This window comes from Patiria miniata, unplaced genomic scaffold (genome assembly GCF_015706575.1).
Source record: "Patiria miniata isolate m_02_andy unplaced genomic scaffold, ASM1570657v1 HiC_scaffold_25, whole genome shotgun sequence".
Taxonomy (NCBI): Eukaryota; Metazoa; Echinodermata; class Asteroidea; order Valvatida; family Asterinidae; genus Patiria; species Patiria miniata.
In genome coordinates this window covers 8,830,436-8,848,444 of record NW_024037064.1, presented here as the reverse complement: position 1 = coordinate 8,848,444, position 18,009 = coordinate 8,830,436, and the positions used below count along the sequence as shown (strand labels likewise).

At 40.1% G+C, this 18,009-nt stretch overlaps 1 protein-coding gene across 2 annotated transcripts in view; it reads left to right on the top strand.

The window, feature by feature from the left end:
• Positions 1–18,009, top strand: part of LOC119732955 (tyrosine-protein kinase JAK2-like) — a 50,935-nt gene that overhangs the window by 9,721 nt on the left and 23,205 nt on the right. Inside the window, exons 2-7 of one of the 2 annotated variants that reach the window (XM_038206538.1) lie at positions 2,283–2,956; positions 3,535–3,723; positions 10,334–10,372; positions 10,584–10,661; positions 17,252–17,409; positions 17,633–17,781. In XM_038206538.1, coding sequence (XP_038062466.1) covers positions 2,369–2,956; positions 3,535–3,723; positions 10,334–10,372; positions 10,584–10,661; positions 17,252–17,409; positions 17,633–17,781 — 1,201 coding nt within the window. In that variant the 5' untranslated portion in view covers positions 2,283–2,368. Of the gene's footprint in view, positions 1–2,282; positions 2,957–3,534; positions 3,724–10,333; positions 10,373–10,544; positions 10,662–17,251; positions 17,410–17,632; positions 17,782–18,009 lie in introns of both variants that reach the window. The other variant, XM_038206537.1, reaches the window with a different exon arrangement.

Here is an 18,009-nt window from a genome sequence, read left to right as displayed (position 1 = left end):
CAAAACCTCAAAAAAGTCAGTGTACCTATATGTATATTTCCAAACCCCCAATTCCATCCATTTCTGAAAATTACATCAAAAGCAAATGATGTATATTCCCTTTAATACTGAAATGATTGAAACCATTTCTGGCAGAGCGCTCTGGGAACTGAATTTCAACTCGTACATGTACGTGGTATGCTTTCGGACCTGTCACTGCGCACAGACAGTTTGAATCAATTTACATGATCGTTGAACATATTGAAATGAGTTGGAATGGAATGTCATTGGTAAGCTCTAAATGCAATGTGAGCATGCGGATCCATGCACACCATTTAATATCGTGGTACATGTACCGGTTCAATGTATGCACGATCACCCATGTGCCTATATTCACGTATGCGTTTACACAGAGCAAACTCAAATGTGCATGCCGGTATATATCTGTTTTGGCGTATCAGATTTATTATTAATGCAGATCACTGAGAAACTGAGCGAGTCTGTTTTGATACACGATACATAGTACAAGTACACATACATGTACGGTAACTCAATTGAGATTGCCAGCATAGGGAGGAGAGGCACATGTAGCCTACTAGACTGAGTCTGTGCAAATGTAATAAAATGGACAACCGCGTGTACTGGTACATGTACATGTAGTAGGTTTATCGATATGAGATTGTCAGTGACATCCCCCAGCACAGGGAGTGATGGAAGAGGCACTGAGTGAGTCTGTAAGATGTACAGTTTATAAAACAGTCGGTTTTATCGTTATGAGATTGTCTGTGACATCACCCAGCAGAGGGAGTGATTTGGTAGGCACTGAGTGAGTCTGTGCACAATGTAAAAACAGTAGGTTTTATCGTTATAAGATTGTCGATGACATTACCCAGCATTTAGGGAGTGATGGAGGAGGCATTCATGAATTAGTCTGACTAAGGCCAAAAAAAAAAAATATTCGGTCTCTGGTCAGACCAAAGTTCCGGAATTGACGCGGCCATGCGGCTTTTTTTTGTTTTTTTGTTTTTTGTTTCTTTTTCTTCAAGCTTGGATTGTACAGACAAGGTGGGTTCTATTTTGCTTTTTTGGTGTCCTCATGTACATTGGTGTCCTCCATCATTTTCCTTGGTGCTTTCGATCATTTGCCTTGGTGCAATTTCCCATTCCTTGATGCTCTTTGGTAAAAAAAATTGAGGAGGTGCGGAAATAGAGGGCGCTGTTGGAGCTACCGCGGAACATTTTGGAAAAAAAAAGATCGACGCGCATGATTAAAATCGACGCGCGCGCTGACCAGAGACCGACTTATTTTTTTTTTGGCCTAATGCACAATTTATAAAAAGTAGGTTTTATCAATATGAGATTGTCGGTGACATCACCCAGCATGATGAGTGATTGGGGAGGCATTGAGTTTGTTTCTGCATTCAATAGGGAACGTTGAACAATAGAGGACATTGAACAATAGAGGACAATAGGGTCCCCACTTCCCAAGAGTTCCCCAACTTGGATTCATGTACAAAACACATGGGAGGTCTTCCTAAAAAGTTGCAGGCAAATACACAGGTCTGTGAGTGAGTCTGTGTACAATGTAAAAACAGTAGGTTTTATCGATGGTGAGATTGTCAGTGACATCACCCAGCGCAGGGAGTGATGCAGGAGACACTGAGAGTCTGTAAGATGTACAATTTATAAAACAGTACCGGTAGGTTTTATCGCTACGAGGTTGTCGGTGACATCACCCAGCGCAGGGAGTGATGGAGGAGGCACTGAGAGTCTGTAAGATGTACAATTTATAAAACAGTACCGGTAGGTTTTATCGCTACGAGGTTGTCGGTGACATCACCCAGCACATGGAGTGATGGAGGAGGCACTGAGCGAGTCTGTAAGATGATACTCCCATTGAAGCTAGGCCTGCATCTTGTTTGTGGAGCTGCTTCTTCTGTATCCCCCTCTGAAATGTCTTATATATGTACAGTCAATACACATACATGTACAGTGGTGTAGATGCACCGAAGTGCTTGAGAAAGGCTAGAAATGGCCCAGAGATGCCAAGATCACACAACAGCTGGGAGTGTGACAGTGCAAGCGGCAATCAGGCCATCATAATGTAACCATATTGCGCGGTGTTATGTAAGGCCCCCCCCCCCCCCTTGGTGATGAGCCTGATCCAACCCCACCCCCTCTCCATTGCTACCTTGTATCCTTTGTACAAGTATAAATAATAGCCAGTTGGAATCTTATTATTTCGTGTGTTATTATCTACATGTAATAAAATAAAAGATCTTTTCATTTGCTTCTTACTACAGACAGAGAATCCATGACATGATTTTGGCAAGTATCCAAGTCGCCCCACCGGTGCCTGCTTATGACCTTTGACCTTCCCCAGTGAATTATGGGCCTGATAGGCCTCTGCATCACCAACACCAACGGCAGTGACAGAATGGAGATGCAAGTAGCAACTCGGGATGGTTTCATTCCGTTGTTTCTCTACACCCGGGCGCTGGGCCCCCAGCCTTGCTTCCAAGTGCCCTATCGCGAGGGTCTTACGACAGAAGCGCTGTGCTGGCTCGCTGCCAGGGAATGCGGTATTCCACGCCTCAGTGCCAACCTGTTTGCCATCTTCAATGACGCTGAAGAAGTGTGGCTAGCTCCCGCCGCAAAAATCAAACCCTCGGACCGGTCCCTGATCTTTCGTCTCCGGTTCCACATGTCGCCGTCGGCAACAAACATCACGTCCTTGGAAGAAAGCGTGGTGGCGTACATGTTTGCCCAATACCGCCACGACTTCTTACACGACAAGATTCCGAAAATCACTATGGAGGAGCGATTGGGACTCATGGTGTTGGACATGGTGCGATACGCCAACGAGAATGGACGCAGCGTGCAACGCTGCTTACGTCGTGGTCTTTTCAAAACGTTCCTTCCAAAATCTCTCTCAAAGGAGTTGAAAGTGCTAGATATCTGGAAACTGAAAAAAAAAGTAAGAGAAAAAAATATTCTCTGTAGGAATTTTTTTTTTCATGTAAAGTGCACAGTTATTTTATGTATACAGGTAGCCATAAATATTGAAATTGAAGGCCTTCAGGTCACAAATTTTAGGTTAACGTTCTCAATTCCATAATTTTCCATACCATAGTTTTCTTATTCATAAAATGTCTGCATTTGAAAGCAGGAGGTCGTGTGTTCGAGTCCCGCCTGAGTGATTTTTTCCAACTTTCACTTGGGAGGTAACACACCGAGTATGGTAAATTACGTCGGTGAAGTGCAAAACCTAATGTTGATTTACATCACCCCGACGCAAATTCCATCTTATTAAAAGACATTATGGTCGTTCGGTACGTGCATAGTTTTTTTCTTTTTCAATATTCAAATTGGCAAAAAGCTATTGGAATATTCGGTTGATGATCAAATATTCGGTGTAGTTGGGACAGCCCTTATTGTTTTCATGTATTTTGTGGTAGATGTTGTTCTTCTCATTGTTTGTATCGTGACTAATAATGAAGTCAGTTTTACCCGTGATTTGACTCGTGATTTCTAAGTGCGATTTCTCATTTTCAGATTCGCAAGAGCCTCTGTGAGTTTGAGCGGTGTGAGCGAGACGTCAACAAGTACCGCATGATGTTCCTGATCTCGCTGATGGAGGAAAACGAATCGTGGGGCTCGGAGGAGTTCAAGACAGTGAAAGGTCAACAATTCGCTGTTAGTGCCGCGGCAAAAGGAGTCAAGCAGATTGAACCAGCAAGTCAGGTATGGCCATATTCAAAACAGGGTCATTTCGTAAGTTAGGGGTCCAAAACTTTTGAATTGAATTGAGATCCAATGGGCTCTGTGCGCCAACAAAGAGGTCACGTTTTTACCACTTTTGAGAGCCTTTTGGACAGGAGATTCAGCATTTGCGTACTGTACTGTACTGGTTCGAGCGTGAAGTACGCACAACTTCCTGAATTGTCCCAAAGCTATTAGCCACAGCATCTTCGTGTGAGAGTCAGGCGTCGTTGGCGCGCGAATACGTTCTAATTTAACAGCCAAATCCCCGCCCCCAATAACTTTGGATCATTTGAAATATGCAGAGGATGGACCAGGAGCCAGCCTACCGTAGGTCTTCCCGAACTCTCCTTTTCTGGCCGTTGAAGGAGTACTCATGCACATGACGGAGCCCATATTATTGTTTTCTCGGAATATACAGCATTCACAGAACTAATTAAAAACAATCCCTGCATACTGTTGCAGAAAATGCTGTGTTTACGGTAAGCGTATTTCACAGGTTAGCGAGGAATGTTTGCTTCTGCGCATGCGTATATCCCGTTAATAAGGATTCTGTGCTTACAGGTTAGCACAGAATGTTTCTGCTAGCGTGGTTATCACAAAATTTGTGGTCGTTAGGTTATCAGAACCAAGAAATTTGGCCCAATTCATACTTCGAATGCGAAGCAAATCGGACGTCACAAACAATTTCTTGCAAAATTCGCCAAAGTTGAAATGTGTTCGACTTTTGCGAATGTGCAGCATGAAAATTCTCATGACTTCACAAATTGGACAAACATTCCATTCATACGACAATATAGGGTTTTGTTGTTATGTTGAAACAATTTAATAGTACAGACAGGTTCACTTCTTTAAAACTTGAAATGAAAGAGTTCAATCCAATATAAATAAATATTGCACACTCTACTTTAAAATGTTAATATCACTAACAGTAAAGTGATTAAGTTTTAGACTAGGACTATACTGATTTTAACTGCTTCACGGAATGTGGCACAAAATGGGTTTCTTGGCTTTGTGGTTATTCAAAAGCAATCTCAATGAAACAAACGTTATTCTCAAGCTAAATCTATTACCTTGAAGATGGTGTAAACATCCCCAGAAAATTTTGGTTGTAAATTAACAAAAATGGAGGGGTTTACATGCACCATTTATTTCAGGACACCCTGTATACATGTACTTCAGTGTGCTGCTTACAGTATGTTACAATCTCCCCTCCTTTTTTCAAGGGGGAAACTGGTTGGTTTGTGAAAAATAACAAGCCCCTTGACAAATCAAACATTAACCATGGGAGTTTCCCCATAATTTTCCCCCTAAGCACTTACTGTACAGTGTAATTGTAGTTTTGACTCTGTTAAATTTTACATTTTACATCTGTTGATTTCACAACCATACTTAAAAGGCACTTGACCACATTCAATTGTACATTGGACGTGAATAGAGTGGCCGAGTTGAAAGGCAATTTACATTTTTATGCCCCGCGGCGAAGCCGAAGGGGCATACTGTTTCCGCCTTGTCCTTCCGTGGGTGGGTGGGTGGGTGGGTGTGTGGGTGTGTGTGTGGGTGAGTTTGTCTTACATACGCAGTGTGGACTTCCGAACAAAAGACGTCCACATAATGTAGGTAGCACCGACGTTGTGTGGACTTGCCCCACGTCCACACAGTGTTTCCCCATTTCTGGAAAACAGGTTTAGAGGCATTTTTGGGTTAGGTTTATCTGTAGCAGAATGAAGAGAAACACTAAAGGGAATCATAGAAAAAAAATTGGGTTGAAAGAGTTTTCACAGTTTGAGAAAAATGAGTTTTTTCACTGGTTTTTCTTAACTACACGAAAGCAATGGAAAGTCCACACTAGTCATGTGAAACAAGTATGTGTGTGTGGGTGGGTGGGTGTGTGTGTCCGGACAAATCTTGTCAGCGCGATAACTTGAGAAATACTTTACATATGAACTTCAAATTTGGTTTGTGGATTGTCCTTGGTAATCCTAAGAAGCCTTTTGCATTTGGGGCCGAAAGGTCAAGGGTCAAGGTCACAGTGGCTGAAACAATAGAAATTTTGTCAGCGCGATAACTTGAGAAATACTTTACATATGAACTTCAAATTTGGTTTGTGGATTGTCCTTGGCAATTCTAAGAAGCCTTTTGCATTTGGGGCCAAAAGGTCAAGGGTCAAGGTCACAGTGGCTGAAACAATAGAAATTTTGTCAGCGCGATAACTTGAGAAATACTTTACATATGAACTTCAAATGTGGTTTGTGGATTGTCCTTGGCAATTCTAAGAAGCCTTTTGCATTTGGGGCCAAAAGGTCAAGGGTCAAGGTCACAGTGACTAAAACAAAAGAAATTTTGTCAGCGCGATAACTTGAGAAATACTTTACATATGAACTTCAAATTTGGTTTGTATATTGTTCTTGGTAATCCTAAGAAGCCTATTGCATTTGGGGCCGAAAGGTCAAGGGTCAAGGTCACAGTGGCTGAAACAATAGAAATTTTGTCAGCGCGATAACTTGAGAAATACTTTACATATGAACTTCAAATTTGGTTTGTGGATTGTCCTTGGCAATCCTAAGAAGCCTTTTGCATTTGGGGCCAAAAGGTCAAGGGTCAAGGTCACAGTGGCAAAAACAAAAGAAATTTTGTCAGCGTGATAACTTGAGATATACTTTACATATGAATTTCAAATTTGGTTTGTGGATTGTCCTTGGCAATCCTAAGAAGCCTATCGCATTGGGGGTCGAAAGGTCAAGGGTCAAGGTCACAGTGGCTAAAACAATAGAAATCTTGTATTTATTCTGAGATCATAGGGATTAGGGATTAATTCATATAAAACCTACAGAAGACACTAATGCTGTCAATGAACGTTCCATTTGACCAAGGTACATGTAAGTTGATGTTAGAGTGGTGTTATGTCATGGAAACAGTCACGGTTGCGGGGCATTTGTGTTTGTAAACACACCTGACTTGTTAATAATGTTTTTCAAATTTCAATATGTTTGCGCATTTTGAATGTGGCAACGTACTGCGAAAGTTTCAAAGTTTGTTAAAGGGAATATACATCATTTGCTTTTGCTGTAATTTTCAGAAATGGATGGAATTGGGGGTTGGAAATATATAGCAAATATAGTTACACTGACTTTTTTGAGGTTTTGGGTTCGAAAATGCTGTAAAAACCAAGAAAAACAATCATTTTCCTGTAGGCTGGTTCCCTGACTCCATTTAAGAAGAAACAGAGCAGTTTACATATATTGGGGAATTGTAAGGTCAGGGAACCAGTCTAGCTGGCTTGTACCCGTTCATAGGTGGGCATGTTTCAAAAGTGGTCATCATAGAGGTAAAAAATTAAAAAGCCTTAAACAAGATTTACAAATCCTTATTTTTAAAGCAGATTAACCTAATTTTACTATTTTGAATAAAAAAAATTAAATTTACATACTTATCTCAGTGAAAAGTTGCTTTAATAGTGTGGCCAGTGAAATCAATTCATGTCGGACGGAAATTTTTGCATTTAAAGAAAACCCTTCTCATAATAAGTACAAATGCCTTGAATTCTATCTTTTCCACAAAAACAATAACTTAGATTGTCTTCAGTCATTATCCATTTCATCATTATTGCTGCTGCCGTAAATCTTGGTATTTCATTTCAAATGATAATTTTTGTTGTCAAGATTTCCGTCCGACATGCTTAAGGTTGTTAAAATGTTTTTTTTTTTTAATTTACTTGTTTTAATAAAAAGGCAAATATTGTCAAGTATCAATGAATAGACTCAGTATTAACACCAACAAAAGGTTTTATGTTTCACCTTGTCACCCTTCGAGATAAAGTGAATAAAAGTGCTTTCCGTCCGACATGCATGTCGGACGGAATGGTGTATGTCGGACGGAAATGGACTTTACATTCCTAGATAGTTGTGCCTCGGGGAACTGATATTAATAATTGTTAATTAATAAACATAAAGTAGGGGATAAAGAACTTTTACCAAGTTGATATTGTTCTTTGCTCATTTCAGTACCATCAAAGCAAAGCCTACACAGGACAGTAAGATTCCGTCCCACATGCGAAAATCCAAATTTAGCCAAAGTTGAACAGGCTGACTTGTTTGGCAGCCTACTGACCAGTCACACACCTTGGTGTTTCCAATAATTAAGGCAACCTTCTATATTCATGGGAATTAAACTGTGCAATGTACATTAATCATAATCATGTACATTTTATTCTTTTTGGACTGATGATGGCTTTTACATATTTGTGTTAAGATAGTGAGGTTCGGTAGACATTATTATAATGTACCGTAGGTGAGGGAATTTAAACTGTATCCAGGTAATTTGGCAAGTACATGTACCGGTATGTGTGTGTAAAACTCACCTATACTGGCATATATGTTTTTATCTAAATAAACCAAACATGTCTATTGTGTTACATGAACTTAATAATTTGGAAATTATCGTTATAATGTGTCAGAGCAGTGAAACAATGCTAGCTGTAAAATGCTATACATATACAGAGCATCAATGCATCCAGAAGAGTGCCATGCCAAAGAAAGAGAGCGGAATAGCAAGATCAGGGAGCAATTACACATGAGAAATATACACAAGGAGAAATGAACTTGTGAAATTTAAGGATAGAACACACAAAAAGAAAGTGTGCCAAAGTGAAGCTGTGTAGCCGCCCCCCCCCCCAATATTTTATAATGATTGCTATTATTTGCCTTTTTCCACTAGCGGTTACCCCCCCCCCCCCCCCCCAGGGCGGATCCAGGAATTTTCGCCCTAGGGGAGGGGGGGGGGGGTTCATCGGCAAAAAGATTTGAAATATATACAGGGTTTTTGTTCTCTGGACACTTGGGGGGGGGGGGGGGGGGGGGGGGGGGCTTGTACCATACTTTCAATGGGGGCGCTGTTCAATCCGACAATTATTAACAATATATCACGAAATGGTGTACATGTACATACCGGTACATGTACCGGTATGCCCCCTAACCAAGCTGGCTCTGTCCGTATTTTGTGCAAAGGCGAACATTATTGCCAGTAAAAAAAAATTTGGGTGTCGGAGTGGGGGGGCGGGTTAACATTTTTTAAATTAATTTCTAGGGGAAAACAATTTTTTTTACAGCGCTGGGTTTTGTTTTTACCCCCAAACCACCCCCCCCCCCCCCCCCCCGAATCCACATCTGCCCCCCACCCACAATATTTTTCAAAGAGTGTCCTTTTCGTATAAATGAGGGTCCTTTTTTAGCATGCCTTTTGTGAGTGCCCAATGCGAAAAATTGCGCAAATATTGGCAATTGTTCCTGTATAAATTAGATATATTTTAAACCACCAGTAGTAATATTCTGAATGCATTTTGTCAGAAAATTTAGACATTGTACATGGACCTGAAGTGGATAATATTTGTTAGCTAAAAAACCTGTCTGAAGATTGCAATTATTCATGTTTGTACAGAGGATGTAAACTGATATAATGAAAATCATGTCGGACGGAATGAAGCATGTCGGACGGATTTTTAATAATCTTTCTCACACAATTGTAAGAAGCTTGATTATTTGTTCATTATAAGTGCCCAGGTGGTAAGCACAGTCAACTACCTAAAGACCACTATCATTAAAATTAAGTTTCTTCAAACTTTGTTTTTGGGTCAACATAGTGATTCCGTCCGACATGATTTGTTCCGTCCGACATGGTGTGGCTTCAGCTGAGCTTAACTGAATATGACATAGTGTTGTAGAGAAAATATATACGTCAGCATAAGTAGTGATTGTTACTCTTCTTGACATAAAACATAGAAAAAAATTATCCCTCAAGTTTTGATAAAATCTGATTTTGTTTCTGAAATTCTGAGGAGGCTCATTTCTATCGATTCCGTCCGACATGTACACATTTTTCGTAATAACAGACAAACAAAAGTGTGGAATTTAGAAATAATGTTAGGTGTCATTACTTAAAATCTTTGGTGTTGTTTGAAATCAGAATAACATTTTAATGTATTCTAAAACAAAAATTGTTACATTTTGTTCTATCAAATTCCGTCCGACATGATTTGGGGACTTTTGAAACATGCCCAGGTGTGTAATCGATTGCAAACAAGTGCGATGGTCAACTGGGGCCAGTATTTGAAAAAAGCCAGTTTTTTCCAACGCTGATCGGCCGATCAGCGTTGGAAATTAATACAAAAATACCACTTTTCTTGAAAATGACAGTACTTATACCAGGTGCCATGATTTTACAGGATGCTTTACACTGTCATTCACCAACAGTCCAGCAAGGTATTTCAAAATGATTTGGTAGTTTTATTTTTTGATGTTTGCGCACAAATGTCTCTCCCAGTTGTCTCCCCCAACTCTTCCTTTCTTACCCATTGTTTGGCACGGAGCCCATACATACATGTTCGTAAACATGTAAGATGTGAGATAAATTAATGAAATTTAGTTTAGAAAATGAATTTGAGCTTACAATCATAAGAATAACTTTTTAATACTGATTCACTGAATTTCAAAACAAATACCAGTAGCTTTGATTACATACCGGTACATGTATCACTGGTTGTAAAAGTGTACTATTACTATAACGAAATGGTTATTTTGTTGTCTTTGTACCATAGGCAAAGCACTTCAAACTATATTTTGAAGACATTCTGAAAGTTGGTATGTGAGCTTACTATCATGGGAATAAGTTTTTAATACTGATTCACTGAATTTTAAAACAAATAGCTGTGATGCATGGACATGTACCCTGTATATTACTGGTTGTAGTACAAAATGTAGGTACTATTATTATAAAGAAATGGTTATTTTCTTGTCTTTGTACCATAGGCAAAGCACTTCAAACTATATTTTGAAGACATTCTGAAGGTTGGCATGTTGGCATCTCGCGAAGCAGGCTCCAATAACTGGATTGTGCTAGTCAACCAACGAGAAGATGTTCCCAAGGTTAGTATAGGCCTGAGGGAAATAACTGGACAAACTACATGTACAGGTTGAGTAAAAAAAAACGAAACCCAAATGTTGGGACCATGTTTTTAAGGAAGTTCTGCATGTAGCATTTTCAAAATCTAGGATATGAAAGCCCAATTCATAAGCTTTCTTTTAGTACAAGAATCATTCAAATCACTGATGTACTTTACAAGTTACGGAATTTTAAACACAACCACAGTTTTAAAGTTCTGTCCATGGATCACAAAATGTATAGTGTTCTTTCAGCAAAACGAAAGCAAATCACATTGGGATGTGTGTGAATTGTTTTTCATTTTGCTGAAAGAATGCACACCTTTTTTGTGATCCGTGGACAGAACTTTAAAATGGTGGTTGTGTTTAAAATTCCGTAACTTGAAAAGTACATGAGCGATTTGAATGATTCTTGTACTAAAAGAAAGCTTATGAATTGGGCTTTCATATCCTTGATTTTCAAAGTACTTCACTTCACTTAAACAATAGTCCCAACATTTGGGTTTCGCTTTTTTTGACTCACCCAGTAGTTACAAAAAAATTATAAAAATCATTACAAAATGCAGTTGGATGGAATTGTGCTACATGTATGATCCAGGCATCTGTACCCCGTCGGACGTACCGGTACAAAATGGTTTTGACCACATTATTTTGGTTTCCATCAACAATCGAATGGTAGTTCATATCTTTCGCTTTCTTTGTTTATTTTGAAACAAAACCATCAATCAGGGTGAGTATTTTGCACTTTAATTTCCTGTAAATTGGGCTGGTCTTGATTACATTATCAAATGAGAAAGTTGACTCAGAACGTGGGATTAAATGGATGTAAAACCCACCTTGTTTAGAAAGCCCCTCTATGCATTCTCATGCAGTATAAATTTCTGGATGTTTGGAAGGTTGTAATTTTAAAAAAATCATTCCGTTGGACATTTCGCCTGTCATTTAAAGGGAATATACATCATTTGCTTTTGCTGTAATTTTCAGAAATGGATGGAATTGGGGGGTTGGAAATATATAGCAAATATAGTTACATGTACACTGACTTTTTTGAGGTTTTGGGTTCGAAAATGCTATAAAAACAAAGAAAAACAATCATTTTCCTGTAGTCTGGTTCCCTGACTCCATATAAGAAGAAACAGAGCAGTTTACATACAACATGGAAATTGTAAGGTCAGGGAACCAGTCTAGCTGGCTTGTACCCGTTCATAGGTGTGTAATCGATTGCAAACAAGTGCGATGGTCAATTGGGGCCAGTTTTTAAAAAAAAAGCCAGTGTTTTCCAACGCTGGTCGGCCGACCAGCGTTGGAAATTGATACAAAAATACCACTTTTCTTGAAAATGACAGTATACCAGGTGCCATGATTTTACAGGATGCTTTACACTGTCATTTACTAACAGTCCAGCAAGGTATTTCAAAATGATTTGGTAGTTTTATTTTTTGATGTTTGCAAATGTTGTATTTTTTCCTTTAATTACATGTAGACGGAGCCGATATTTAATAAAAGCAATTCACCTTGCTTGAAATTGCAACTGTTACTGTGAAAATAAATTTGTACACATACATAAGTGTATGTGGACAACATCCTTTGTCCATTATTTAAGCATTTGTTCCGAGAACCTTCATCTTGGTAAATCTTCAAGGGGGATCAAAGGGGGTGGGGCCGGGGAGGGGGAGGGGCGGGGTTGGGTGGTGTACTGGGGGGGGGGCACTCACCATCCCCATTTTAATGCCAATGTTTTACATGATGGGAAAAAAAATCCAAAATTTTCTAATTCCCATGAATAACATCACTCATAATATATCTTGATTCATTGCTTCATGGCTTTGGTCCTTTACATTGACTGCATTGCCTCATTTCCCCCCCCCCCCCCCCCCCCCCCCCTCCCCCCCCTTTAAAAATACCTTGAACTTTGACACACCAGCCAACCCCCTGTGGTACATTTTGGAAGAATGTAGCATTCAAAGTTGGATTCGATCCAATATTCAAATGAAAAAAAACATGAAAAAAAGTAAAACTGCTGCAAACTGCTTACTGACTGGATGGACCTGAAATATATAAATCTAAAATTAATGTGGCCTGACGTTGCGAACTTAGCAAGTTCTTCTTCAGAGGCTAAAACAGAAATGACAGAGATACATACATTAACATGGGGGTGCACACAAACATGCAGGGCTGAAAGAAGAAACACAAAAGGAGGATTAGGAGGGAAAGGTGTGGAAAGATGCAGGGAGGGTGGATGAGAGAACAAAGAAACAAAGGGAGATGGCAAACCACAAGGGGTCTGGTGTAAACAGGGGAGGGACCAGAAAGGGGAAGGATCAAAGGTCACAGGGAGTGGGAACGGACAAAAGAGTGTGAGAGTGAAGGGATGATGCGGGGGGGGGGGGGGGGGGGGGGGACAGTATTGAGGTGGAAAGGGATGAAAGATGGCGGGAGATGTGTAAACACAAACAAGGAAGACCAGATGGATTATCTGTAACAGAGGACAATGGAGGAAGAAAAGGATTAATCATTTCCAAGTTGGATGTTGAGACCATGTGGTTGAATAGTTCGAAGACGATTCATCCACACCTTCTCTCTGCTGAGGCGAACTGACTCTTTGCGATGGCCAAGAGATTCAATGCCCTGCAAAATCATATCAGAAATGGAGTGGTTAGGCAGGTTGAAGTGATGACCAACAGGGGTGTCTAGTTTCTTGGTGTTGACCGTTGACCGATGGGCATAGAAACGCTTCTTGAGCGTATTCTTAGTCTCACCTACATACTGCACTCCACAGACCCTGCAAGAAATGATATATATGTCTGTGGAGTGCAGTATGTAGGTGAGACTAAGAATACGCTCAAGAAGCGTTTCTATGCCCATCGGTCAACGGTCAACACCAAGAAACTAGACACCCCTGTTGGTCATCACTTCAACCTGCCTAACCACTCCATTTCTGATATGATTTTGCAGGGCATTGAATCTCTTGGCCATCGCAAAGAGTCAGTTCGCCTCAGCAGAGAGAAGGTGTGGATGAATCGTCTTCGAACTATTCAACCACATGGTCTCAACATCCAACTTGGAAATGATTAATCCTTTTCTTCCTCCATTGTCCTCTGTTACAGATAATCCATCTGGTCTTCCTTGTTTGTGTTTACACATCTCCCGCCATCTTTCATCCCTTTCCACCTCAATACTGTCCCCCCCCCCCCCCCCCCCCCCCCCCCCCGCATCATCCCTTCACTCTCACACTCTTTTGTCCGTTCCCACTCCCTGTGACCTTTGATCCTTCCCCTTTCTGGTCCCTCCCCTGTTTACACCAGACCCCTTGTGGTTTGCCATCTCCCTTTGTTTCTTTGTTCTCTCATCCACCCTCCCCTGCATCTTTCCACACCTTTCCCTCCTAATCCTCCTTTTGTGTTTCTTCTTTCAGCCCTGCATGTTTGTGTGCACCCCCATGTTAATGTATGTATCTCTGTCATTTCTGTTTTAGCCTCTGAAGAAGAACTTGCTAAGTTCGCAACGTCAGGCCACATTAATTTTAGATCCAATATTCAAATATTACAAAACACACCCGACAATTCAGTTTTACATACAGTTCGCCAGGCTACATGTAAACTGTGTAGAAATTGGAAGCTACCCGGTACGGTACATATATTCATGTCCACTCCCTGGTTTGAAATTTCAGTGCTTTGGTCAGGAACGGTCAACTGTACAGGATTTGCGTGACATTGAGCTCTACAAATTTTAAAAACATCATGTAAATAAATATTAAACATATACCGGTACATGTACATGTATAGTGTCCATATTTTTGGGGGGATGTTCATGTGTATTTGTGAACATGTACCGTAGCTGGCTACTTGTAGCCAATACTTGAAAGATTTGACAGAATTACAGAAAAATGTACAAACTCAAAATGAGCATCAATATTATGAATGTACTGTATATAAGTGTACTGCAGTTTCATTCTTGATGCATGTACAAATATTTACGTTGATTTAGTGATGCATGTTCTTTCAAAGTTTCAGTTTCAAAAACATTCTATAAGTTAAATGCTTGGCACCCTGCCAACACACGTGAAGCCTACAGGTAGTTGAAGGTGAAATGTAGATCTATCATTGCTAATTGATTTTTTTTTTTTCGTTTATAATAAATGGCATTGGCTCTAAAATTTACAATCACACTGTGCGTTGATCAATTTGATGGCCAAAATGAACTATAAAGAGTGAGTCCTGTACAAAACAATTGTTTTGTACAAAATTGTGTTTGTTTCAAGTTCTATTTAAACTACCGGTAGTACCGGTAGATCTATATCGTGTTTCCTTCTTAGAAAAAGTCATGACATATTGGTATCCCCAGTACTTGTAAAGATACCTGGATGGGGAAGCAATGCAGTTTACAATTCAATATTTTGACAACCCTCGGGCCAATTTTATAGAGCTGCTTGATAAGGCCAAAAAAAAGAATAGTTCTGCTTCCGGTTACCCGACCGACCCTATTTTTAGGCTGCGACCCTAAAAATTTTATCGGCAATTCCAAAAAAAAAAAAAAAATATAGATTGAATAAATAAAAATAAAAACCTTAGGCCTATGTCTTGTCTGTCTTCACAAAAGACCTCTCAACAACCCTTTTGCATCAAAAAATGCTTGTATTTATTGTTTTCTTACTTACATTCGCTATTTTTTCAAAAGTAACCTCCGTTATTTTTACAAATTCGCTGCGCGATTCAACTACTTCGCAATTCGATGTCTATAATCACGTGCGTAATAAGCGCAATGCGGCGACGACTGGTTCCCGCCGCGCCGCGCAGGAGCCAATTATGTAAATGCGGTAACTAGTCTGTGCACGGCTATGCGATGTTAGCGCTAGCATGGCTATGCAGGCGCAGGCACATGCTCTGTCAACTGGTCGGAATCGACATCGTAAAAATGCTGAGAAAGACATCGTAAAAATGCCAAGAAAACACCGATGGAGAAAGAACATTTTTGCAAGTTAATTCACAGATTTGATCTAGCTTGTCTGTGTATGTATTTTCCGTGTTCAAGAGTTCATTTTGAGATCGCACTACTCGTATTCGCACTACTCGTATATACAATGCAGCGTGTTTCCTGAAATGTTCGACCCGTTGGCCGCGGGCCACACATGTACATGTACAGTGCATCACACACTTCGGAGTTATGGCCAGCTCCCGTTCTTGACTAGCGTTGTGCCTATGGTGCGAACGACCTGAATTTCCCACAATTTTTTTTACGAATTATCGAACTTAAATATATTGACAATAATTAAGGTAGGTTTTATTCACTTTTTGTGGCCATTTTGTGTATAGCTTTCGTAGTGCAATAGAAATAGTTCAGGCTAAAACTTCGCATATAATTGAATACCCCATTCAATCTGCATAAAAAAAATTGGCAAAAAAAAAAAAAATTCCGACCGACCGACCCTATTTTTGAAAGACATGTAATCGGAAGCAGAACTATTTTTTTTTTTGGCCTAAGCACAAATTTTGCATAATAGGATACCGGCCAAAACGCTATGCGACATACATTGCTTTTGACTGGTATTTAGCTGGTGTTTTCTTAGCATAACAATGGCAAGAGTTTCGGTGGTAACGGTGGGCCAATTTCATAGAACTGCTTTAGCACAAAATTTGCTTAGGCACAACAAAAAAACAAAAACAAATTGCTCAGTAAAATCAGGTCACCAGCCAAAACTCAATTCGATTGCTAAGTAAACAACAGCTAAATACCAGTCACAAGCAATGTACATCGCATAACGTTTTGGCCGGTGTCCTGATTATATTAAGCAAGTTTTTTTGTGCTTAAAGCTATAGTCCATCATTTGTGATTAGTGCATTTTGTTCGTTTGAAGCAACAAAAGTGTTTAAAATCTAATAAAGGATACTGAACAACTTACTTTATGAAGTCTCAGCTCAGCTTCAGCTTTATATTCCGAGAAAAACAGCATTCTAGGATCTCAATTTCAAATCATAAGTTGCTAAATCATGTTTCGAATTGTTTTGAATTGCAGCTTTACGCGATGTCGCGCACTGATCCGACGAATTATAGCAACCACGCGCGCCTGTGCGTCGGTCCAATGCTTGTGCGCGCTGCGCCGAATAACAAAACGAACTACTAATTTAAATTTTCCTACGGTGCTTCTTAAGACGCACCGTTGGAAATGCCTTCTTTCGTTGATTTCTTCAAAATGAGAGCTTGCCAGAAAGGATAATTTCACAGGGAGTTTAGTCCCCTTACTATCTTTCAACCAGTATGTTTTTCAACAATAATTACGCCAGTTACTTTTTTGGATAGCTGCAAATGATGGACTGGGGCTTTAAGCAAATTTTGTGCTTAATCAGCTCTATGATATTGGCCCCTGGTGCTTATTAAATGTATCCAAATTACCTATTTGCTGTTGATACATTGATTATACCTGTACTGTATGATCGGTAAATTGCACATTGTACATTGTTCATTGAAACTTTGAAAGCCCTAAGTTTTTCATACATGTAGAAGAAACCCGGAAAAGTCATGGAATTCCATTTTAGGATGTCCTCAGTTTGTCATCATTCTTTTATTTTCCTTGACAGGAATTTGTAATGGAGAACAAGCAGCAAGCTGAGTCGTTAGTTTCACTTATTGACGGCTACTGCCATCTTCAAGTCGACTACTACCACTACCTGTTGCAGGAGTGTGCACCGCCCTCGCTTGTCCAGTTGATTAAAAGCAGGTGTCATGGACCAATCCCGTAAGTCTCAAATCCCTCCCTGCTGGTTTTCGAAATTCCTTTCCTTCCGGATTTGTTTCCTTAAATGCCAAGATGTTTTGAAATCTGAAATTCCGGAAGTTTTACAGTTGAGATGTTTTTACATTTACCTGTGTCTCACCATCAACCAGTAGATCAGCAGATAATGTTTTTAACCCTTTAAACTCGGCCCAAATTTTGACATTTTGGTCTCCTGTATTTTCAGACTGTCTTGTGCCAAGAGGAAAATTGAAGAGGCTGGATCGGAAGATGGCATCTATCTCATCCGACAGAATCCTGAGGATTTCTCCAGTTATTGCCTGACAGCAAGACTGGACGGCAGGATCAAGAACTACAAGATCATTATCGATGAGGGTAAGAATGATGAGGCTGTCATCAATGTGTCATAAGGCATCACAATCCCATCTAGTGATCACAAATAATCACGGGACTGCCAACTTCGAGTAAGAGCTGAAAGTGAGAATTTGGCGAAACAGCTTGATCAGAACTAATGCAAGCGCAAAACGTGAAGCAAACGGCCTGGGGTTCAGGGCACGCTTAAGGGCCCAGACAATTTTGGAATCTAGACGCTCCGTGGTGCAA